The sequence below is a fragment of the Mus musculus genome, chromosome X, assembly GCF_000001635.26.
Source record: "Mus musculus strain C57BL/6J chromosome X, GRCm38.p6 C57BL/6J".
NCBI classification, from domain to species: Eukaryota; Metazoa; Chordata; class Mammalia; order Rodentia; family Muridae; genus Mus; species Mus musculus.
The window spans coordinates 20,702,788-20,720,660 of NC_000086.7; the positions used below are offsets into that span (position 1 = coordinate 20,702,788).

Consider the following 17,873-nt stretch of genomic DNA (forward strand, 5'->3'; position numbering starts at 1 on the left):
GTGAAGATACTGCAGAAAGTCTTGATTTTGTGAAACCTCCTGAGAGGGTTTCCTGAGCTGATAGCATGTGACCACAGTTTGAGGATCTGCCTGGTGTTTAAGGACACAGCTCTGGAACTAGGTCTGCCGTGCTATGGCACATCCTAGCTGAGGACAAATGATTTCACATTTCTGGCTCTCAGTTTCCCACATTGTTACTCATGGGCCAAAAACAATACAGTTATCTGCTACCCAAGGCTACTATTTAAGTCCAGCAAGTCACTTAAACTGGACAGACTCAGTATTTGTTATGCTTCCAACAAACACACAGATTTGTCTGGTAACTCTAGTTCAGGAAGCTGAATGTTGAAGTGCATGCCTGTATTCCATCACTTTGGAAGCTGAGGAAGGAGGATCAAGGCAAATCAATTGCCAGCCTGGGCTTCATAGAGTTGGAGGAAATTCTGGGGCAATTTAGCAAAGTCCCTGTCTCAAAGATAGAAAAGACAGATGACACACAGACAATCACACAGAGAGCCACACCCTAGTTCAGGCTCTCAGGAGATGATAAACTATTTGAGAAAAAAACCTTTTATTTCATGTATATAAATGTTTTCCCTGTATTCATATATGTGTACCTTGTCCATTTCCGCTGATCCTCAGGAACCTGTGTTATGGATGGTTGTGAGCCACCATGTGGGTTCTGGGAATTGAACTCTTTCTTCTGCAGGAGCAATGAGTGCCCTTAACCTCTGAGCCATATCTCTAGCCCATACATTTGGTTTTGATGGATGAGAAAGGTAATTCACGTTAGGCTAACAAAAATGCCGCTTTCATAGTATGGGTTTGCAGTTAAAGGGGCAACTATTTGCCCTAAGCATCCTTTGTGAGGCCCTAAACACATATTTGCTCATTTTGGAAACCTCTGGCCTCCACCAAAGGACCATTTCACCTGGTGTTAGAGAATTCCACAAGGCACTAATGTCTTAGTTCCAAACAAGAGAGTTAACCCCTGGTATTGGTTGCAGAGACCACAGACCACCACCCAATTTCCGCCAAATGGTGACGTTTCCAAGATGGCAGTAGCCCCCTGATTGTTGGGGGGCTCTGCTTCCGTTTCCGGGACAGAATCCGGAAGTGCCAGTTGAGGGTCGTCTTCCTATCTTCAGTTGCGTCGGCAGTTGGAGGAGGACAGACGGTGATGGCGGCGGTCGCAGCGGACCCAGCTGCAGCTGCCGTCCCGGCCTCTGCTGAGGACCGAGACACACAGCCCGAGGCAATGCCAGACCTGGATGAACAGTGGCGCCAAATCGGGAATGGGCGAGAGCGTCCACTGCGAGCTGGCGAAAGCTGGTGAGGCTGGGCTTCAATGAAGCCTTGGCCAAGGGGACCTTGGGGGCGTTAGTATCGCGGGGTACTTAGAAATCAAATTCTGAGGATGAAGCGGTGCGAGGCTGGGAAGGGGCTTGGGCCGGCGGGAGAGAGGGGGCGTGGAAGTGCTAAGTGAATGAATCTCAACGTTTGGGGGAAAAGGCGGGGCCCGAGTGGGGCAGTCAGCCGCCTAAGGACAAAATGGGGTTTGTGATAGGGGTGGGGCGTGAAGGGGATGGCCGTGGGAGTCAGGGGACTGCATCGTTTGGGGAGGGGGTGAGAGGGGACTGCGTCTTGGAACCTGGAGCCTGGAAAGGAGGCTGGCTCCGTACTTAACGCGGGGGCGTGGCGTGTGTTACAAAACGTTGCGTCGGTTGCAAGGAACGGCCTACAAGTACTCGAAGCGCCTGTGAACCCGACGAGCTTGGTGGCGTCCGCTGAAGAGCAACTCCATAGCCTATAGCTGTGGGCCGAGGGGCGGAATAGTGTGGTATGGGGAGGGTGCCTGGCTCCTGGGAACAAGGCGAAGGGCTGGGGAGGGGCAAACTGTGGAGGAGGGGCAGTGCCTGGGGCAGAAAATGGCGCCTGCAAAAGAGCAAAGATTGTGACGCGGTATTTTTTTTTGTTGTTTTTGTTATTTTTTTAATACCCCTCTAGTTAAGGTCTCCTTCCTAGAACAGGAGAAAGTGCAGGTGGTTTACAAAAGATTATTTGGGGAGTTTTTTTTTCCACGTGATAATATTTTTGTAATCAGAAATGGCTATTTAAAAGGGATCCACAGCTTTTAACAAATTGTCTTGTTAGACCATTTTTTTTTAAATGCTAATCAATGCCTCTTAAAATTTACTGCTCCCCGGGTTCCTATTTCTCTCTTGAGTTGCTGCTCATTTTTAATTGTGAAAATCGTAAGACCTACAAAGATTATAGTATAAAACGTTTTACATAAATGGACATCCTGCTGAAAGAAATGGTTTGTATGCTTCAAAAATGGCAAGGTCATGAAAGGCATACGCTGAAGAACTGTTCCAGATTGAAGGAATTAATGCAGTTTAACAAGTCTATGCAACACGTGATCCTCATTTGGATCTAGCACAGGAAAAATAAATTATTTTTAAAAATGAGGGTTCTTTCTCATAATTTATTTCTCTTTCACTGTAAATTTTATTGGAAAAAAAATCGGTGAAATTTGACAAAGGCCAGTAGATAAAATACTGGTACTGATAATTTCTTGTGATAATTGTAATGTGGTTATGAAAGAATATCCTTTGGTGAAAAAATACATACTGAAATTTCATAGATAAGGAGCCATCGTGTAAACAACTTACCAAATAATTATATTAAAAATGCACATGGGAGGGAGAAGATTATGGAAATATTGGTCATAGGATGTAAAATTTAGTTAGACAAAAGGGAACAAATTCAAGAGCTCCCTTGTACAAAATGGTGATTATAGCTAATAACACTCTATTCTATACATGAAAATTGCTTAATAGATTTTACATGTTCTTACCCAAACAAACTGTGTGACATAATTGGTTTGTTAACTAGTTTGATTTAGTGTTTTACAATGTATATATCAAAACATGCTGTATACTATCAATGCACACTTTTTTTTGTCTAGTTTAAGATAAATGAAAATACCCCAAAGATGATATGGGGAAAAAAAGAATAGAACAAATGGATAAGGTGTGTTAGATTTGGGGACTCTAAGGGCATACAGAGAAGTCTTTATATTATTCTGCCCTCTCTTTTTAGAGGCAGGGTCTCTATTATGTGGTCCTGGCTGTCAGGGAAGTAACTATATCAGGCTGGCTTTAAACTTAGAAATCTGGCTGAGATTACAGGCATACTCCACCATGCCTGGCTTTTTAAAAACCCATTTTCAGTGAGTTTACTTCAAAGAAAATTTAGTAAATTTTATATGTGGATTAATCACTCATGTGAAGATTCAGAACATTACCTTAAAACTCGTATGCTTTTCCCCTCCATCTTCATAGGAAACTGTTATCCTAAATTTTGAATTAAAGGGCTCTTTTCACATTTCATTATCATAATAAACTTCCAATATTCATATATATGTGAATATACACATATATATGAACATGAGTGTTTGTGAAATAGACTGTGAGCCCTTATATTCCATGGTAAATAGTATCTGTATGATGTAATTTGATACATTAACCTTGACCTGTTGGTCTGCCAGGTTTCTCAAGTGTTAAGATGCTGCTGTTCCCTTAAGCAGTAGTTTCTTAAATACATATTTAAATTTTATTTATATTTTCTGTCCATCTGTACCTCAGGATATCCAACAGCTTCTTGTTTCATGCAGTATAAATGGTAAAGTCCTCAGTGACCTGCAAGGCTTTTGGAGACTGGTACCCCTTCTCCATTCTAACATTTCTCTGATCTGATTATCAGCCCCCAGGCCCTTCCTCTCTCCATCAGGGACACCCACATTAGACTATTGCTGTTCTTTACATTTAGGGCCTTTTCCAGGTTTTCCCACTTTACAAAGTTCCTAAACAACACTGCCAGTGAAATGTGTATACATTACTGGGGAGATAAATTACAATTCCCATACTAGAGGATATAGTGACATCTTTCTGCCATTATATCATAGTTCTCCAGCAAAGACTGGCCTCAATCCGTCCTGAAAACAAACAGTAACCAGACTGTTTGTATAACTCATTTGGAGATGTCCAACAGTTCTCAAAGCTTTGGTTCATTCCTCTTTCCTACCTTGACAGATGTGTCATTATTTTTGCTATTGGTAGATAACACATGATCCTGTCATCCTTACCAATGGCCTTTTAAATTAGCCTGCCAGGAGAGGACCTTCTTTGGGGTAAGGAAAATATTTTGGAAGTAAGTAGAGGTGGGTACACAACATTGTGAATGTACTAAATGTTAATGAATTGTTCACTTTAAAATGGGTTAATTTTATGTTAACTTCACCTCATTAAAAAAAATTACCACACCAGTGTTGGTTGAGTATTAAAGCCAATTTGTTTCTCCTGTTGGAATTGTTATGAAGCATTTTGCCAAGCTCCACTTTTTGTTGCTCATTTAAATTAGGTAAGAGCAAAGGATCTCAAAGTTTGCTGCCATAGTTGAGAAATACGTATTTATAAAGCATTTGAATTCAAGGACTAGCTTCAAATCATACATCTGTCAGTATTAGCTGTACCTCCCATCCTTAGCTTAATAGCAGATTAAAACAATTCCAGTTAAGTAACTCACTCATCTTTACTGATTAAATTTCTTAGATGCATTTGTTTGGGGGTGGGGTGGAGTACACCATGTGACTCTGTGCTGGAGGAGGCCAGACAACCACTTGCAGGAGTCCGTTCCCTCTCTGTATTTCCTGGGGGATCAAATTCAGGCCAGCAGACTTGGTGGCAAGCACCTTTACCTACTGTACCATCTTACCCACCTTCCACCTTATTTTTTGATACAGGGCTTTTTGAACCCAGAGCTCTGTTTTAGACTGGCCAGCAAACCTTTAGTATTTTGTCTCCATGGCCCCCTCAAGTGTTGAGATTATCACTATGCCAAATGTTAAGTTTTTTTAAGACAATGTTTCCCCTGTAACTTTGGCTGTCCTAGAACACACTTTGTACACCAGGCTGGCCTCGAACTCACAGAGATCTACCTGCCTCTGGCTCCTTAGTGCTGGGACTAAAGGTGTGTACCACTGCCACCTGTCTTGTGCCAAATTTTTTGCTCAGCTTTTTTTCTGTAGCTGTGAGGATCCAAACACAGCAGGCACTTGACCCAGCCCCTAAAGAGCTTATGTTTTGAGGCCACATTCCAATCTCTGAAAAGACAGCTTCCTTAGAAAGTTTCAGTTCTTGTGACAGTGAATTGTCTACACGTTTAAATCAAGGATATTTGAGAGACTTTGGTTACTTCTGTATAGGGTACAGAAACTTCCTAACAGTAAACAACTGTGGAGTTCTTAAGGAAGAAGGGTGGCTAGGTTCAGAGAGGTGCACTGACACTACATGAAGAGAAACCAGTTTCATAGGACCTTAAGAAGGTGTTGGTGAAAGATATTTTACAGTAGTGTATTCTTTTGTTTGAAGATTTATTTATTTATTATGTGAGTACACTGTAGCTGTCTTCAGACACTCCAGAAGAGGGCATCAGGTTTCGTTACAGATGGTTGTGAGCTACCATGTGGTTGCTGGGATTTGAACTTGGGACCTTTGGAAGAGCAGTCGGCACTCTTAACCACTGAGCCATCTCGCCAGCCCCAGTAGTGTATTCTACACAACTAACTGAGGACGTTTTTATTTTTCTTTGAGGTCTCACACAGTTAACCCAGGCTGGACTTGTGAGAGTTCTGCCCTAGCCTCTAAAGTGCATTTTTTGATTTCTCATTTCCTTTTTTTTCTTTCTTTTTTTTTTTTTTTGGACTTATTTATTTTATGAATGAGTACACTGTCTTCAGACACACCAGAAGAGGGCATCAGATCCCATTATAGATGGTCGTGAGCTACCATGTAGTTGCTGGGAACTGAACTCAGGACCTCAGGAAGAGCAGCCAGTGCTCTTAATCGCTGAGCCATCTCTCCAGCCCTGATTTCTCATTTTCAAAAATATTTCATAGGAAGAACTGGGCATGAACCCCAGCTCTTAATCCCAGCACTAGGGAGGTAGTGGCATAGAACCAGAAAGCCAAAGCCAGTGTAGGCCACATGAGAACTTGTTTCAAAGAAAGTTGGAAAAGTGAAAGCCATTTTAAAAGCTTCCCGGTGTTACCAGTGTGGTAACACATGGCTTTAATGCCAGTACTCTGGAGGCAAAGGGATTCCTGGTCATCTACATAGTGAGTTTTAGACCATACAGTGAGTGCTGTTTCAAACAACTGGAGACTTTTAGATCTATATGATTATTCTTGTTGCCCTTTAATGGGAGGAAAACAACCTTATGTTATCTCCCAGAGATAATTATGGCATTTTCCCAGTGTCATTGTCTTAAGTTTGGAAAGACAGATCAACAGTGCTTAGATGTGGGCATGATGACTCATTTGTCAGATTTCAGCATTTAAGAGACGGCCAGCCGTGGAAGAATATTTAGAAAACAAGATGAGCATGGTAACACACATCTGAAGTCTTACCTCTTGGGAGGCTAAAGCGGGAAGATTGTGAGTTCAAGGCCATCCAGGTCAACATGAGTCCTAATCTAACCTGTCTCAAAAGAAAAATGTTAAAGTCAAGACAACAAGTAGAGTTAGTTTTATAAGAACATAGTGGTAAGGGTTATTAGGTTCTTACAGTCATCTTTTATATAGTTCAAATCAGCCTGTGCTACATAGACCTTGTCTCAACAACAAAAGAGATTGAATATGCAGTCATTCATGGTGTATCCTTTTAATCCCAACACTCTGGAGCCAAAGGTAGGTGAGTTCTAGGTCAGCCTGGGATATGTAATGAGTTCCAGGACAGCCCGGGATACATAGTGGGACCCTGTCTTAAATGAAAGTAAAAAGGTGGACTGGAGAAATGGCCCAGCAGTTAAGAATACATACTGCTTCCAGAGGCCCAAACACCCAGTTCGGTTCCCAACACATTAGATGGCTGACAAACACCTGTAACTCCAGCCCCAGGGAATCTCATGCCTTCTGGCCTCCAAGGGCCTTTGTAATTACATGCACATGCTTGCACACAGGTACACACACACATACATTTTAAAAAATATAAAAAAGAACTAAGAATTGGCAATAATTTGGTGACAAACAAGTGATTATAGTAATTTTATATAGAAGATCTAACTCCTGTTCATCTTTGGGTATATTGACCACAGGATAATGGGCAATAAAGAACTCACTAGTATGCCTTTATGTGTATTTAACCTTATTTAAATAAACTTCATAGAGCAATGTTATATTTATCACCTATAAGATTTTTTTAGTTGTGCAGGATGGCGGGGATATGAATAATGAAAGAATTCAAGACATAAAAAGCCACAAGAAGAGGGTTTATTATGCAAGAAATAACTTTTGTTGAGGCAGGGGTGTTTTGTGCAGGTAGTGAAGCAGTGTTTCAATGATGCAGTGCCCTGGAACATTTGTAGTTGGGGCTTATGATAGGTAAAGTTAACTCTTTCTGACCAGGTAACAGTCATTAGTGGCCTTGCTTTGAAAAGCCCATCCTGTCCTGAGTCAATAACTGAATAACTGCCTTATTCTGAGGCTGTCCCAGAGTGTTCTCTACATTTATTTTCTCCTGCTTGTATGAGATTAAGTCTCTAGCCCTGGCTGTGCTCACAGTCAAAGTAATTTTCCTGCCTCCCAAGTGCATGTGTGTGTGTGTGAATTCAATGTAAGACCTCTTAAGTGCTAGGTAAGTGGTCTACCACTAAGCTGTAGCCCCATCCTAAACTAGCTGAAGTTTTGTTAGAGTGATTTTAATATTAATTTTCTTTCAAAATATGCTTTGAGGAAGGTGAGGGGCTAGAGAGATGGTTCAGTGGTTAAAAGGGTGTCCTACTAATCTTGCCGACACTCAAGTCAGATAGCTCACAATTGCTTGTAGTAACTCCAGCTCCAGGGAAGATCTGAAGCCTTTGGCTTCTGGGAGTACATGTACTCACGTACACATTTCTATCCACAGACACATAAGTATACACATAATTAAATAAAATCTTAGCTGGGTGTGGTGGTGAGCCCAGCACTTGGGAGGCAGAGGCAGGCAGATCTCCGAGTTCGCGGCCAGCCTGGTCTACAGAGGAAGTTCCAGGACAGCCAGGGCTACACAGAGAAACCCTGTCTTGGAGGAAACAGAAACTAATAAGATATTTTTAAGTGAGCCGTGCCTCCCTTTGTATTGAAAATACTATTAACTAACTTAGCTTTATTAAGTGAACTTCATAAACTGTAGAGGCCAGTAAAGCTGGAAGGAGGAATGTCAATGTAGGAGCTGATAGGTTGAATGATAGATTTTATGGCATGAGCCCCTAGGTGGGAATGTGTATTTTCCTGGAATAAAGTGATATGCTAGGGTCTGGAGAGTAGGGAGGGCAATGTATAGACAAATCACACACACACACACAAATACAAAGCCAAGTGTGATTTGTAGTTGGGGGCTTATGATAGGTAAAGTTAACTCTTTCTGACCAGGTAACAGTCATTAGTGGCCTTGCTTTGAAAAGCCCATCCTGCCTTATTCTGAGGCATGGAGGCAGGGGGCAACGAGTTCACTGCCAGCCAAGACTATAGTGAAACCCTGTCTCAAAAGAGACCCCAAACAAAATCCACAGCATAGCTGAGCCATGTACACACCTTTCAATCCCAGCATTCAGGAGGCTGAAGCAGAAGGAACCAGGGAGCTTGAGGCCAGCTTGGGCTACATACTTAGTATGTTCCGGGCCTTACCAGATGGTACAAGACATCAATTTTAAAAACAGGAATGAATGAAAAAAAATCAAGTAATCCAATATTCAAATGTGCATTTCACTGAATAAATTTTGCTTTTTACTTATATTTACATAGTGCTGGAAAATTTCTGCTTAAATTACAGTGGATTAATAGTAACTGCACATGATGAAAAGTTGTATTGCTAGCCCCTGAATGATCATATGACACCCTGTTGTCTGTCTGGGTTCCAGGTTCCTTGTGGAGAAACACTGGTATAAACAGTGGGAGGTGTACGTGAAGGGAGGGGATCAAGATGCTAGCACCTTTCCTGGCTGTATCAACAATGCTGGGCTCTTTGAAGGTACCAAGCCTCTGCCTCTCTCCATTAACCTTGCCCTGGAGTTCTGATCCCTTCTGTTCCTACAAGGGGCCATATTCCCATTCTCTATGCTTAGTCATTAGTAGGGTGGCCAGAATTGACAGTTCCTTTCTTAATTCATGTTTTGCCTCATCCGTACCCCTATACCTACAGATCAGATAAGCTGGCATCTCAGGGAGAGACTGCTAGAAGGAGATGATTATGTGCTGCTCCCAGCGCCTGCTTGGAACTACATGGTCAGCTGGTATGGCTTAATGGATGGCCAGCCACCTATTGAGCGCAAGGTATATGGGTGGGGTAGATGCTAAGGGTGTGAGTTAGATTTCTCTGGGAAGTTGGGGAGGAGAAAGGCCATGTAGGCTCAGGGTAGGTCCAGAATTGTATATACCTATATTCCTTTGTCAGTTGGGTGGGTCTTTGAGTGTTGGTGCTCCTCTCTGCCTTCACAGGTAATAGAACTTCCTGGCATTCGGAAGGTGGAAGTGTACCCACTAGAGCTACTGCTCGTTCAGCACAGTGATATGGAAACAGCTCTCACCATTCAGTTTAGCTATACTGATTCTGTGGGTGAGTCTCAGGGCCTCTGGGATAAATTCCTTTTCCTAATCATGGGTCATATCTCAGTGACCCAAGGATGTGTGGGGAACAGCTTACAGCCTCCTGAGAAGGCACTAGTCAAACTGTGGAGGAAGGTGGTGGTGGCTAAGTTGAGCATAGACACTGGGTGTCTACTGGAGTCTACAAAAAATGAGCTATATTCCAGTTGCTTGGGTGAGAGTTGAAAAGAGTGTTTGTTTATTGGGAAGGTCTCAAATTCTGAGTTTCTAAGTGTGAAGAATGATCTGAGGACACAATGTATTGGCCATGTAAGCAAATTTTATGAGAATGAGCTAACACTATCACATGGGTGAGTATTCTGGGGTCCCAGAAGATATGGTCATGTTCGATCACCCTCCACAGAACTAGTCTTGCAAACAGCTCGGGAGCAGTTTCTGGTAGAGCCTCAGGAAGACACGCGCCTCTGGACCAAGAACTCAGAGGGCTCTTTGGATCGACTGTGTAATACACAGATCACGCTGCTTGATGCCTGCCTTGAGACTGGGCAGGTAAAGAGGATTCCTTTGTGCTGGTAGCCAGGTGGATGGATTCCTGGCACTAGTCAGACCAGGGAAGGGCAGGGTGCCATTGAGCCCTTCCATTAATACATTCCTTTTTTCCTTTCTTTACCTTATACCCAGTTGGTCATCATGGAGACTCGAAACAAAGATGGCACTTGGCCCAGTGCTCAGCTGTGTGGCATGTGAGCCTTTGGGGTGTAATGCAGTGTGGGATCACCCCAGAGTAGGCAGACAGAACCTATGAGTACAGATCACCCACTTGTAGTGGGCCTTAGCTCATAAGGTTTCTCATCCAACTCCAGGAACAACATACCGGACGAGGATGAGGACTTCCAGGGGCAACCGGGCATCTGTGGCCTTACCAATCTGGGCAACACATGCTTCATGAACTCGGCCCTACAGGTTGGGCTATTAGGTCTATGTCTGGCAAACTATAGTGGTTAGGTATTGGGGACAGAGCTAGGGGGTGGGGGTAGGGCAAAGAAGACTACAGTACAGGGGATCAGGTGGAAAGCCAAGGCTCCATGAATCTGATCTGCTGTGCCCACATTTGCTCCCCATTCTCCCTTCTTTCTTTTGGTGCTACCATCTTCCTCCTCCAGAGATACTGATATTTTTCCTGATACTGCATTCACAATGCCAACCTTTTCCCCTTCTCTCTCTCATTTCCTTTTCTTCCCATCTTCCTTTTCTGTTCTCACCTGCACCACCTCACCTCTCCTCTACCTCTTTCACTGGATCCTACTACCACAGTGCCTGAGCAATGTGCCACAGCTGACAGAGTACTTTCTCAACAATCGCTACCTAGAGGAGCTCAACTTCCGGAACCCTCTAGGCATGAAGGGTGAGCTTGCTGAGGCCTATGCAGATCTGGTAAAGCAGACTTGGTCTGGCTACCACCGCTCCATTGTGCCAAATGTGTTCAAGGTGTGTCTCAACCCCATGGGCTCTCTCCCACCATCTTTTTTTCTCTTGCTTCTCTTATCTCATGCTCACTCTCCCATCTACTGTCTCCTTAGAACAAGGTTGGCCATTTTGCATCCCAGTTTCTGGGCTACCAGCAGCATGACTCACAGGAACTACTGTCATTCCTCCTGGATGGGCTACATGAGGATCTCAATCGGGTCAAAAAGAAAGAATATGTTGAGCTATGCAATGGTGCTGGGCGGCCTGATCTGGTAGGCTACCCATTAAAGCTACATGGCCACTGCCTTAGGATGTCTCTGCTTTCCCCAGTCTATCACCTTAGCATCTTCTCAGTTCCCCTACCTTGACCTTTACCTCAACCCCAGGTATTGCACTACATCTGTCCCCATACCTATCTTAGAGTTAACCCCACTTAGGCTCCCGTCCTACATTCAAAATGCCAGCTCTGACAGGGAACATGGGTTCCAGACAGACCTAGCTGTAACCCTGCCACTAGGCTTCAACAGTGTCCTTTACCTCAAACCCCTATGAATCTATTTCCAAACCTTGCCCCCTGCCCCAAACTCACCATTACACTGTCAACAGGAAGTGGCTCAGGAAGCCTGGCAGAACCATAAACGACGAAATGATTCTGTGATCGTGGACACTTTCCATGGCCTCTTCAAGTCCACCCTGGTGTGCCCTGATTGTGGCAATGTTTCTGTGACCTTTGACCCCTTCTGCTACCTCAGTGTCCCACTGCCTGTCTGCTCCAGGAGGGTCTTGGAAGTCTTCTTTGTCCCCATGGATCCCCGCCGCAAGCCAGAACAGGTGAGGTTGTGGGAACACAATGAGGGGCAGGCAATCAGCCTTTGATTACTTCCCTCACGCTTTTCTACATTAACCTACGATAAGCTCCTTTGATCTTTTGTAAATGTTCTTTCCCCCTCAGCACCGGGTTGTAGTCCCCAAGAAGGGCAATATCTCAGATCTGTGTGTGGCTCTGTCCACGCATACAAGTGTTGCACCAGACAAGGTGAGACTTTTGCAGATGGAGACTGGGTAGGTAGGTTTTAAAGGAAGAACCTTGCACACTGACTTTCCCTATGTCCCTGTACTATTCACAGATGATAGTAGCTGATGTCTTCAGTCACCGATTCTATAAGCTTTACCAGCTGGAGGATCCTCTGAGTGGCATCTTGGATCGTGATGATATCTTTGTGTGAGTGAGGAAACGGATGGGAATGGATAGACGATGCTCCCCCCACCTTTTGTTTTGTCCTACTGGGAATAGAACCCAGAACGCATGAGCATGTTAGATAAGTACTCTTTTTTGTTTGTTTGTTTGTTTGCTTGCTTTTTTTGTTTTGTTTTTTTGTATTTTGTTTTTCAAGACAGGGTTTCTCTGGCTCTATCCTGGAACTCACTCTGTAGACCAGGCTGGCCTCGAACTCAGAAATCCACCTGCCTCTGCCTCCCATGTGCTGGGATTAAAGGCATGTGCTACCACTACCGGGCTAGATAAGTACTCTTAACACTTGAGCTACACTTACAGTTCAATACATATACTCAGAAGTATGATATATATATATATATATATATATATATATACATATATATATATATATATAATAAACATGAATATATATGCATAAGTATATATAATATTTATAACTATGTATATATGTGTGTATATATATTCTGAGAGAGAGAGAGATGGTCTCTCTGTGTAGCCCTGGCTATCCTCAAACATAGAGATCCACCTTGCCTCTCCGTCCTATATGCTGGGATTAAAGGTGTATGCCAGTATGTCCAGCAACATGCTCCATTTAAAATGTACTTATTATTTATTTATTTTTTTAAGATTCTTTTTTTTTTTTAAGATTTATTTATTGGTTATATGTAAGTACACTGTAGCTGTCTTCAGACACTCCAGAAGAGGGAGTCAGATCTCGATACGGATGGTTGTGAGCCACCATGTGGTTGCTGGGATTTGAACTCCAGACCTTTGGAAGAGCAGTCGGGTGCTCTTACCCACTGAGCCATCTCACCAGCCCCTTGTTATTTATTTAGAGCCCAAGCTTCCTACATGGTAGGCAAGTGCTTCCCACATTTTTAAATTTGGGGCAACTAAATACGATGTTTGTGAAAAGAAATGTTCTTTGTAAACAAGTGTTTTCCACAGGGAAAAAAAATGTTTCAATCCTTGTTTTTATTACCTCCCCCCTAGTATTCCCATGTTACCAAGGCTCTTCCTCAAACAGCATATAAACAAACTGCTATGGAAATTATCTGATAGTTTATAAAATACCAAATCCTTCATGGGTTTTCAGACCCTTTAAAATAATTTGGGACAAGTGCTAGCTAGCTACTCTTCAGAGGATCTAGGTTCAATTCCCAGCAACCACATAGAAGCTCACAACCATCTGTAACTCCAGCCCCAGGGCATCCAGATGCCCTCTTTTGGTCTTTGCAGTCACCAGGCATACATGGGATACATAGACATACATACAGGCAAAACACCCATACACATAAAATAATGATAAAATATTAAGGGGAAGCAGGTAAGATGACTCAGTGGGTAAAAACACTTTCACAAACCTTGACAACCTGAATCCATGATGGAAGGAGGAAAACTGACTCCTGAAAGATGTATTTATTCTGACATCCACATGTGTGTCATAGCGTGTGTATACCCATACAAATACAAACATACACTAATAATAAAAATGAAAAATAACTCATAGTTTTGGACTGAGCTGAATAAATGGAGCAACTGAGGGGTAATCTTTCTTGGGATGCCTCAATTAAGGAAAAACTAACCCCTGTCCCTTGCACACATACAGATATGAGGTGACTGGTCGGATTGAGCCGGTTGAGGGTTCAAGAGATGATATTGTGGTACCTGTTTACTTGCGGGAGCGCACCCCATCCAGAGACTACAACAACTCCTACTATGGTCTGATACTTTTTGGGCACCCTCTCCTGGTGTCAGTGCCCCGGGACCGGTTCTCCTGGGAGGGCCTATATAACATCTTGATGTACCGACTTTCGTAAGTACCGTTGTCCTAGGGTCAGGGGGAGTGCATTTGAGGGAGGGGACCAAGGTCAGTACTTAGACTCGGGTTCTGAGTTGCTGTTTGGTACATCCAAAGGATAGTTCAAACTGAACATGGCAGTAGACTTTGCAGGGCTTTTTTTTTTTTTAGACCTCTGGCTTCTCCAGTACTTCTCTTTGGTCCTGGGAATACAGAGGTGTACAAGAAAAACTAGAGACAACTTCATTTTGTATGTAATTGTCTCTACAGAGAGACTTGTATATAGTTTTATCCTTACACCTAAAATCCAGAGTTCTTACCATGGAAGGCAAGCAAAGCTAAATTATCTGGATTAATCTCTCCTTCATTCTAATTCAAAAGGCTTCTCTGACATTAATTTGTAGCTGATTGTATATCTGCTTACCTGTGGCTTTAGAGCGCAGGCCACTGATGGTGTTCTTAACCTTTTCATGCATCACTGCTTCACCACTTTCCAGGTTCATGATTAAGAACTGCCAGGTGTGTTGGCGCATGCCTAGAAACCCAGCTACTTGGTCAGCTGTGGCAGGAAAAGCCACATATGACCAGCTTGAGTAACTTACCAAAACTGTCTGAAGAATTTTTTTGTTTCAGAAAAGTGTTGGGAGTGTAGCTCGGAGATGAAGCATTCACATAACATTTTGAGAGAGAGAGAGACAGAGACTGACTCTTTCATGTGTGTTTACCACTAACTTCTCCACCATACCCAAATAAAACTTTGGGATGGCCCTCTATCCTTGTGGCCCTCCCTTGGGAGTCTTCTCTGCTCTGTTACAGACGATATGTGACCAAACCCACCTCAGATGAGGATGATGGGGATGAGAAAGGTGAGTCGCCAAGGAGGTGAGAAGGAAGCGAGACCCAATAAAGATGAGTGTGTCTTACTCAGCAGGGCTGAAGGGCCGAGGAGCAGCGGGTTTGGATTTGGATATATGACACACACAGGGTTCTTCTGTGTTGAAGCGCAGTTCCCTGGAGTACCCACATTTTGATCCTTGACATTATCTCCATCCTAGTTGATGAAGATGAGGATGAGGATGTGGAAGATGACAGCAGCAGTGAGGAGGAAAAGGAGGAAATGTCTGCGCCCACTGTTAATGATGGGACCCGAGAAGCAGAGCAGGAGCAGGCTGGGACCAGCTCTGGGGTCACTGAGAGATGCCCATCCCTCTTAGACAACAGCCTCCGCGCATCGCAGTGGCCCCCAAGGCGACGACGAAAGCAGCTGTTTACTCTGCAGACGGTGAACTCCAATGGAACCAGTGACCGGACCACTTCCCCTGAAGAAATGCAAAGTATGTCACCTGGCTAGGGTTACAGATAAAAGGAGAGATGTCCTAGCAACAGGAGCATAACCGTCTCCTCTGCACCCCTAGCCCAGCCATACATTGCCATGGATTGGGAACCAGATATGAAGAGGCGTTATTATGACGAAGTGGAGGCTGAGGTAAATGGAAATGGGACCCAAGAGATGGGAGACCCTTGTAGCTCACACTGCAACCCTTTATGCATCCTCCCTAATTCTAGCTAGGAATAGAGCCAAGAGATCCAGGCCCAGGACTGGCCTGGCCTTGGCACCTGCACACCTCTGGGAGCGCCATGGTCTCAGGTTCTGACTCACCTGGTCTGTGATTGCACACTGCCCTATTTTTCTCTACCTTCGTCTTGTCTGATCGTCTGGACACTAACTCCCCTCCCCAGGGCTATGTGAAGCATGACTGTGTGGGCTACATGCTGAAGAAAAGTCCAGTGCAGCTGAAGGAGTGCATCAAACTCTTCACCACTGTGGAAACCCTGGAGAAGGAGAACCCCTGGTGAGAGCCTGACATTCAGGAGAGATTGCATGAGTGGTACTAACTCGAGCCTTTAACAGAAGGACTCACACACAGGAACAAATGACAGTAGCAGGCATACAGAAAGTCAGAGCATCCTTTACAAAATGAGAACAAATGGCACATGCCTACAGTGTTTTAGTGAAGCTGTCTGAGAGGGAGAGGGAATGACTGAGAATGAACCTTTGTAGGCTAGATGGTGTGTGGGAAGACTAGATAAGGTATGAGGTAGATGAGGCTGGATTCTGTCCCTAGGTACTGCTCCTCCTGCAAGCAGCACCAGCTGGCCACCAAGAAACTGGACCTCTGGATGCTACCCGAAGTTCTCATTATCCACCTGAAGCGTTTTTCATTTTCCAAAATTTCCCGGGAGAAGCTGGACACCCTGGTGCAGTTTCCTATCCGGTCAGGAGCTTTGCAGAGAAAGGCTGTGGGACCTGGGAGGGTACAGGTGGAGCCCACCAGTATTTACTGTCTTCTCACCCACAGGGACCTGGATTTCTCTGAGTTTGTCATCAAACCAAAGAATGAGTCTTCTCCAGACCTCTACAAATATGATCTCATCGCAGTTTCCAACCATTATGGTGGCATGCGTGATGGACACTGTATGTACCAGGCTATGGGCTGGGGCATGCCCTGGTTGGCTGGATATAGACTAGGGGTCAGGATGTACCCAGTACATGACTAGGTTTATGTGTCAGAGAAAGGCAGGGGTAGCATAAAGTAGATTTGGATACTCTAGAGAGCCAAGAAGGTGGTAAGAATGGTTTCTGTTTATTTCAGATACAACATTTGCCTGCAACAAGGACAGTGGCCAGTGGCACTACTTTGATGACAATAGTGTCTCACCTGTGAATGAGAATCAGATTGAGGTATAGCTTCTGTACTTCTTCTTGCCCTCTTTTCTATTATCCCCCCCCCTGACATCCAAACTGACCAATGTCCTCTCTTTGCAGTCCAAGGCAGCCTATGTCTTGTTCTATCAGCGCCAAGATGTGGGTCGACGCCAGTCCCAGACTTCTTCATCTGACACTCCTGCCTCTCCTGTCTCCAGTTCTACACCCAACTCTGACATCATGGATATCAACTAAGGAGCCCTAGAACCTACCATGGAGAAGGAAGCCCCCTTTGCCACTCTCTCCTGTCTACCCCCTCTCTTTCCTGTGTTTATCGCCCCCCTCTGCCCCCCCAGACATTGCAGGCTTAGTCTGTGGCTACTGTTCTCTTGTACCGCTGTATTACTCTCTCAGAAAGAAGAGGCCCTATGCCCCTGGCAGTGTGCCCCTGCCTGTGTGTGCCCGTACAGCAGTGACTTCCTCTCCTAGTCTTATTTATGCTCCCCCTCCCTCTTTTCCTCATGCCAAAGTGTTCTTAGTGGCTGATACTGGGGTTTACATGAACACAGAGTGTATTTTCTTATTGAGACCATACCTTCTTCTCTGTGTTAAGTATCCATAAAAAGCTCCAGATTCCCATGTTCAACAGTGTGGCTTTGTTTCTTCATATGTACTTACTATGTACCAGTCATATGTCTTTGTTCAGTTGACTTACTGAAGGTCAAGTATGGTATGTAGTTGATGCTGTCCTGAGTGGGTTTGTTGTTTTTGAGACAGGATCTGTCTGTGTAGCTCTTGGGTGTCCTGGAACTCACTGTGTGGATCAGGCTGGCCTTTAACTCAGAGATTGTACCTCTGCCTCCTAAGTGCTGGCATTAAAAGCATGACCACCACACCTAGCTGTTTTGAGTGTTTATTAGTCACCTGAGCAACAGGTGCTGTCTTTCAAAAGCTTTCAAAATAGTTGCTGTAAGGACTATGTAGATCAGTCTTCCTGTCTCTGAACCCTGGGATT

General features: G+C 44.1%; 1 protein-coding gene and 1 long non-coding RNA gene across 4 annotated transcripts; both read left to right on the plus strand.

Annotated features, from left to right (window-relative positions):
- Positions 1-1,121: 1,121 nt before the first annotated feature.
- Positions 1,122-17,752, plus strand: Usp11 (ubiquitin specific peptidase 11). Of its 3 annotated transcripts, NM_001358931.1 has the most exons (22): positions 1,122-1,332; positions 4,125-4,195; positions 8,962-9,071; positions 9,243-9,373; positions 9,539-9,656; positions 10,050-10,195; positions 10,328-10,389; positions 10,510-10,609; positions 10,961-11,134; positions 11,227-11,385; positions 11,720-11,944; positions 12,066-12,149; positions 12,241-12,335; positions 13,960-14,166; positions 14,968-15,017; positions 15,207-15,485; positions 15,567-15,637; positions 15,892-16,004; positions 16,278-16,427; positions 16,512-16,627; positions 16,806-16,894; positions 16,979-17,752. In NM_001358931.1, exons 4-22 carry the CDS (start codon positions 9,323-9,325, stop codon positions 17,111-17,113), a joined length of 2,424 nt encoding a protein of 807 aa, NP_001345860.1. In that variant the 5' UTR covers positions 1,122-1,332; positions 4,125-4,195; positions 8,962-9,071; positions 9,243-9,322; the 3' UTR covers positions 17,114-17,752. The 3 variants fall into 3 exon arrangements, with proteins under 3 accessions (NP_001345860.1, NP_663603.3, XP_030107181.1); NM_145628.4 differs by lacking the exon at positions 4,125-4,195; XM_030251321.1 differs by lacking the exon at positions 4,125-4,195 and having other exon boundaries at positions 1,167-1,332; positions 10,810-11,134; positions 16,979-17,504.
- On the plus strand, positions 4,202-8,834 carry Gm39499. The gene is made up of 2 exons (XR_878086.2): positions 4,202-7,444; positions 8,450-8,834. It is a non-coding gene; the product is annotated as a predicted gene, 39499 (long non-coding RNA).
- Positions 17,753-17,873: the final 121 nt, after the last annotated feature.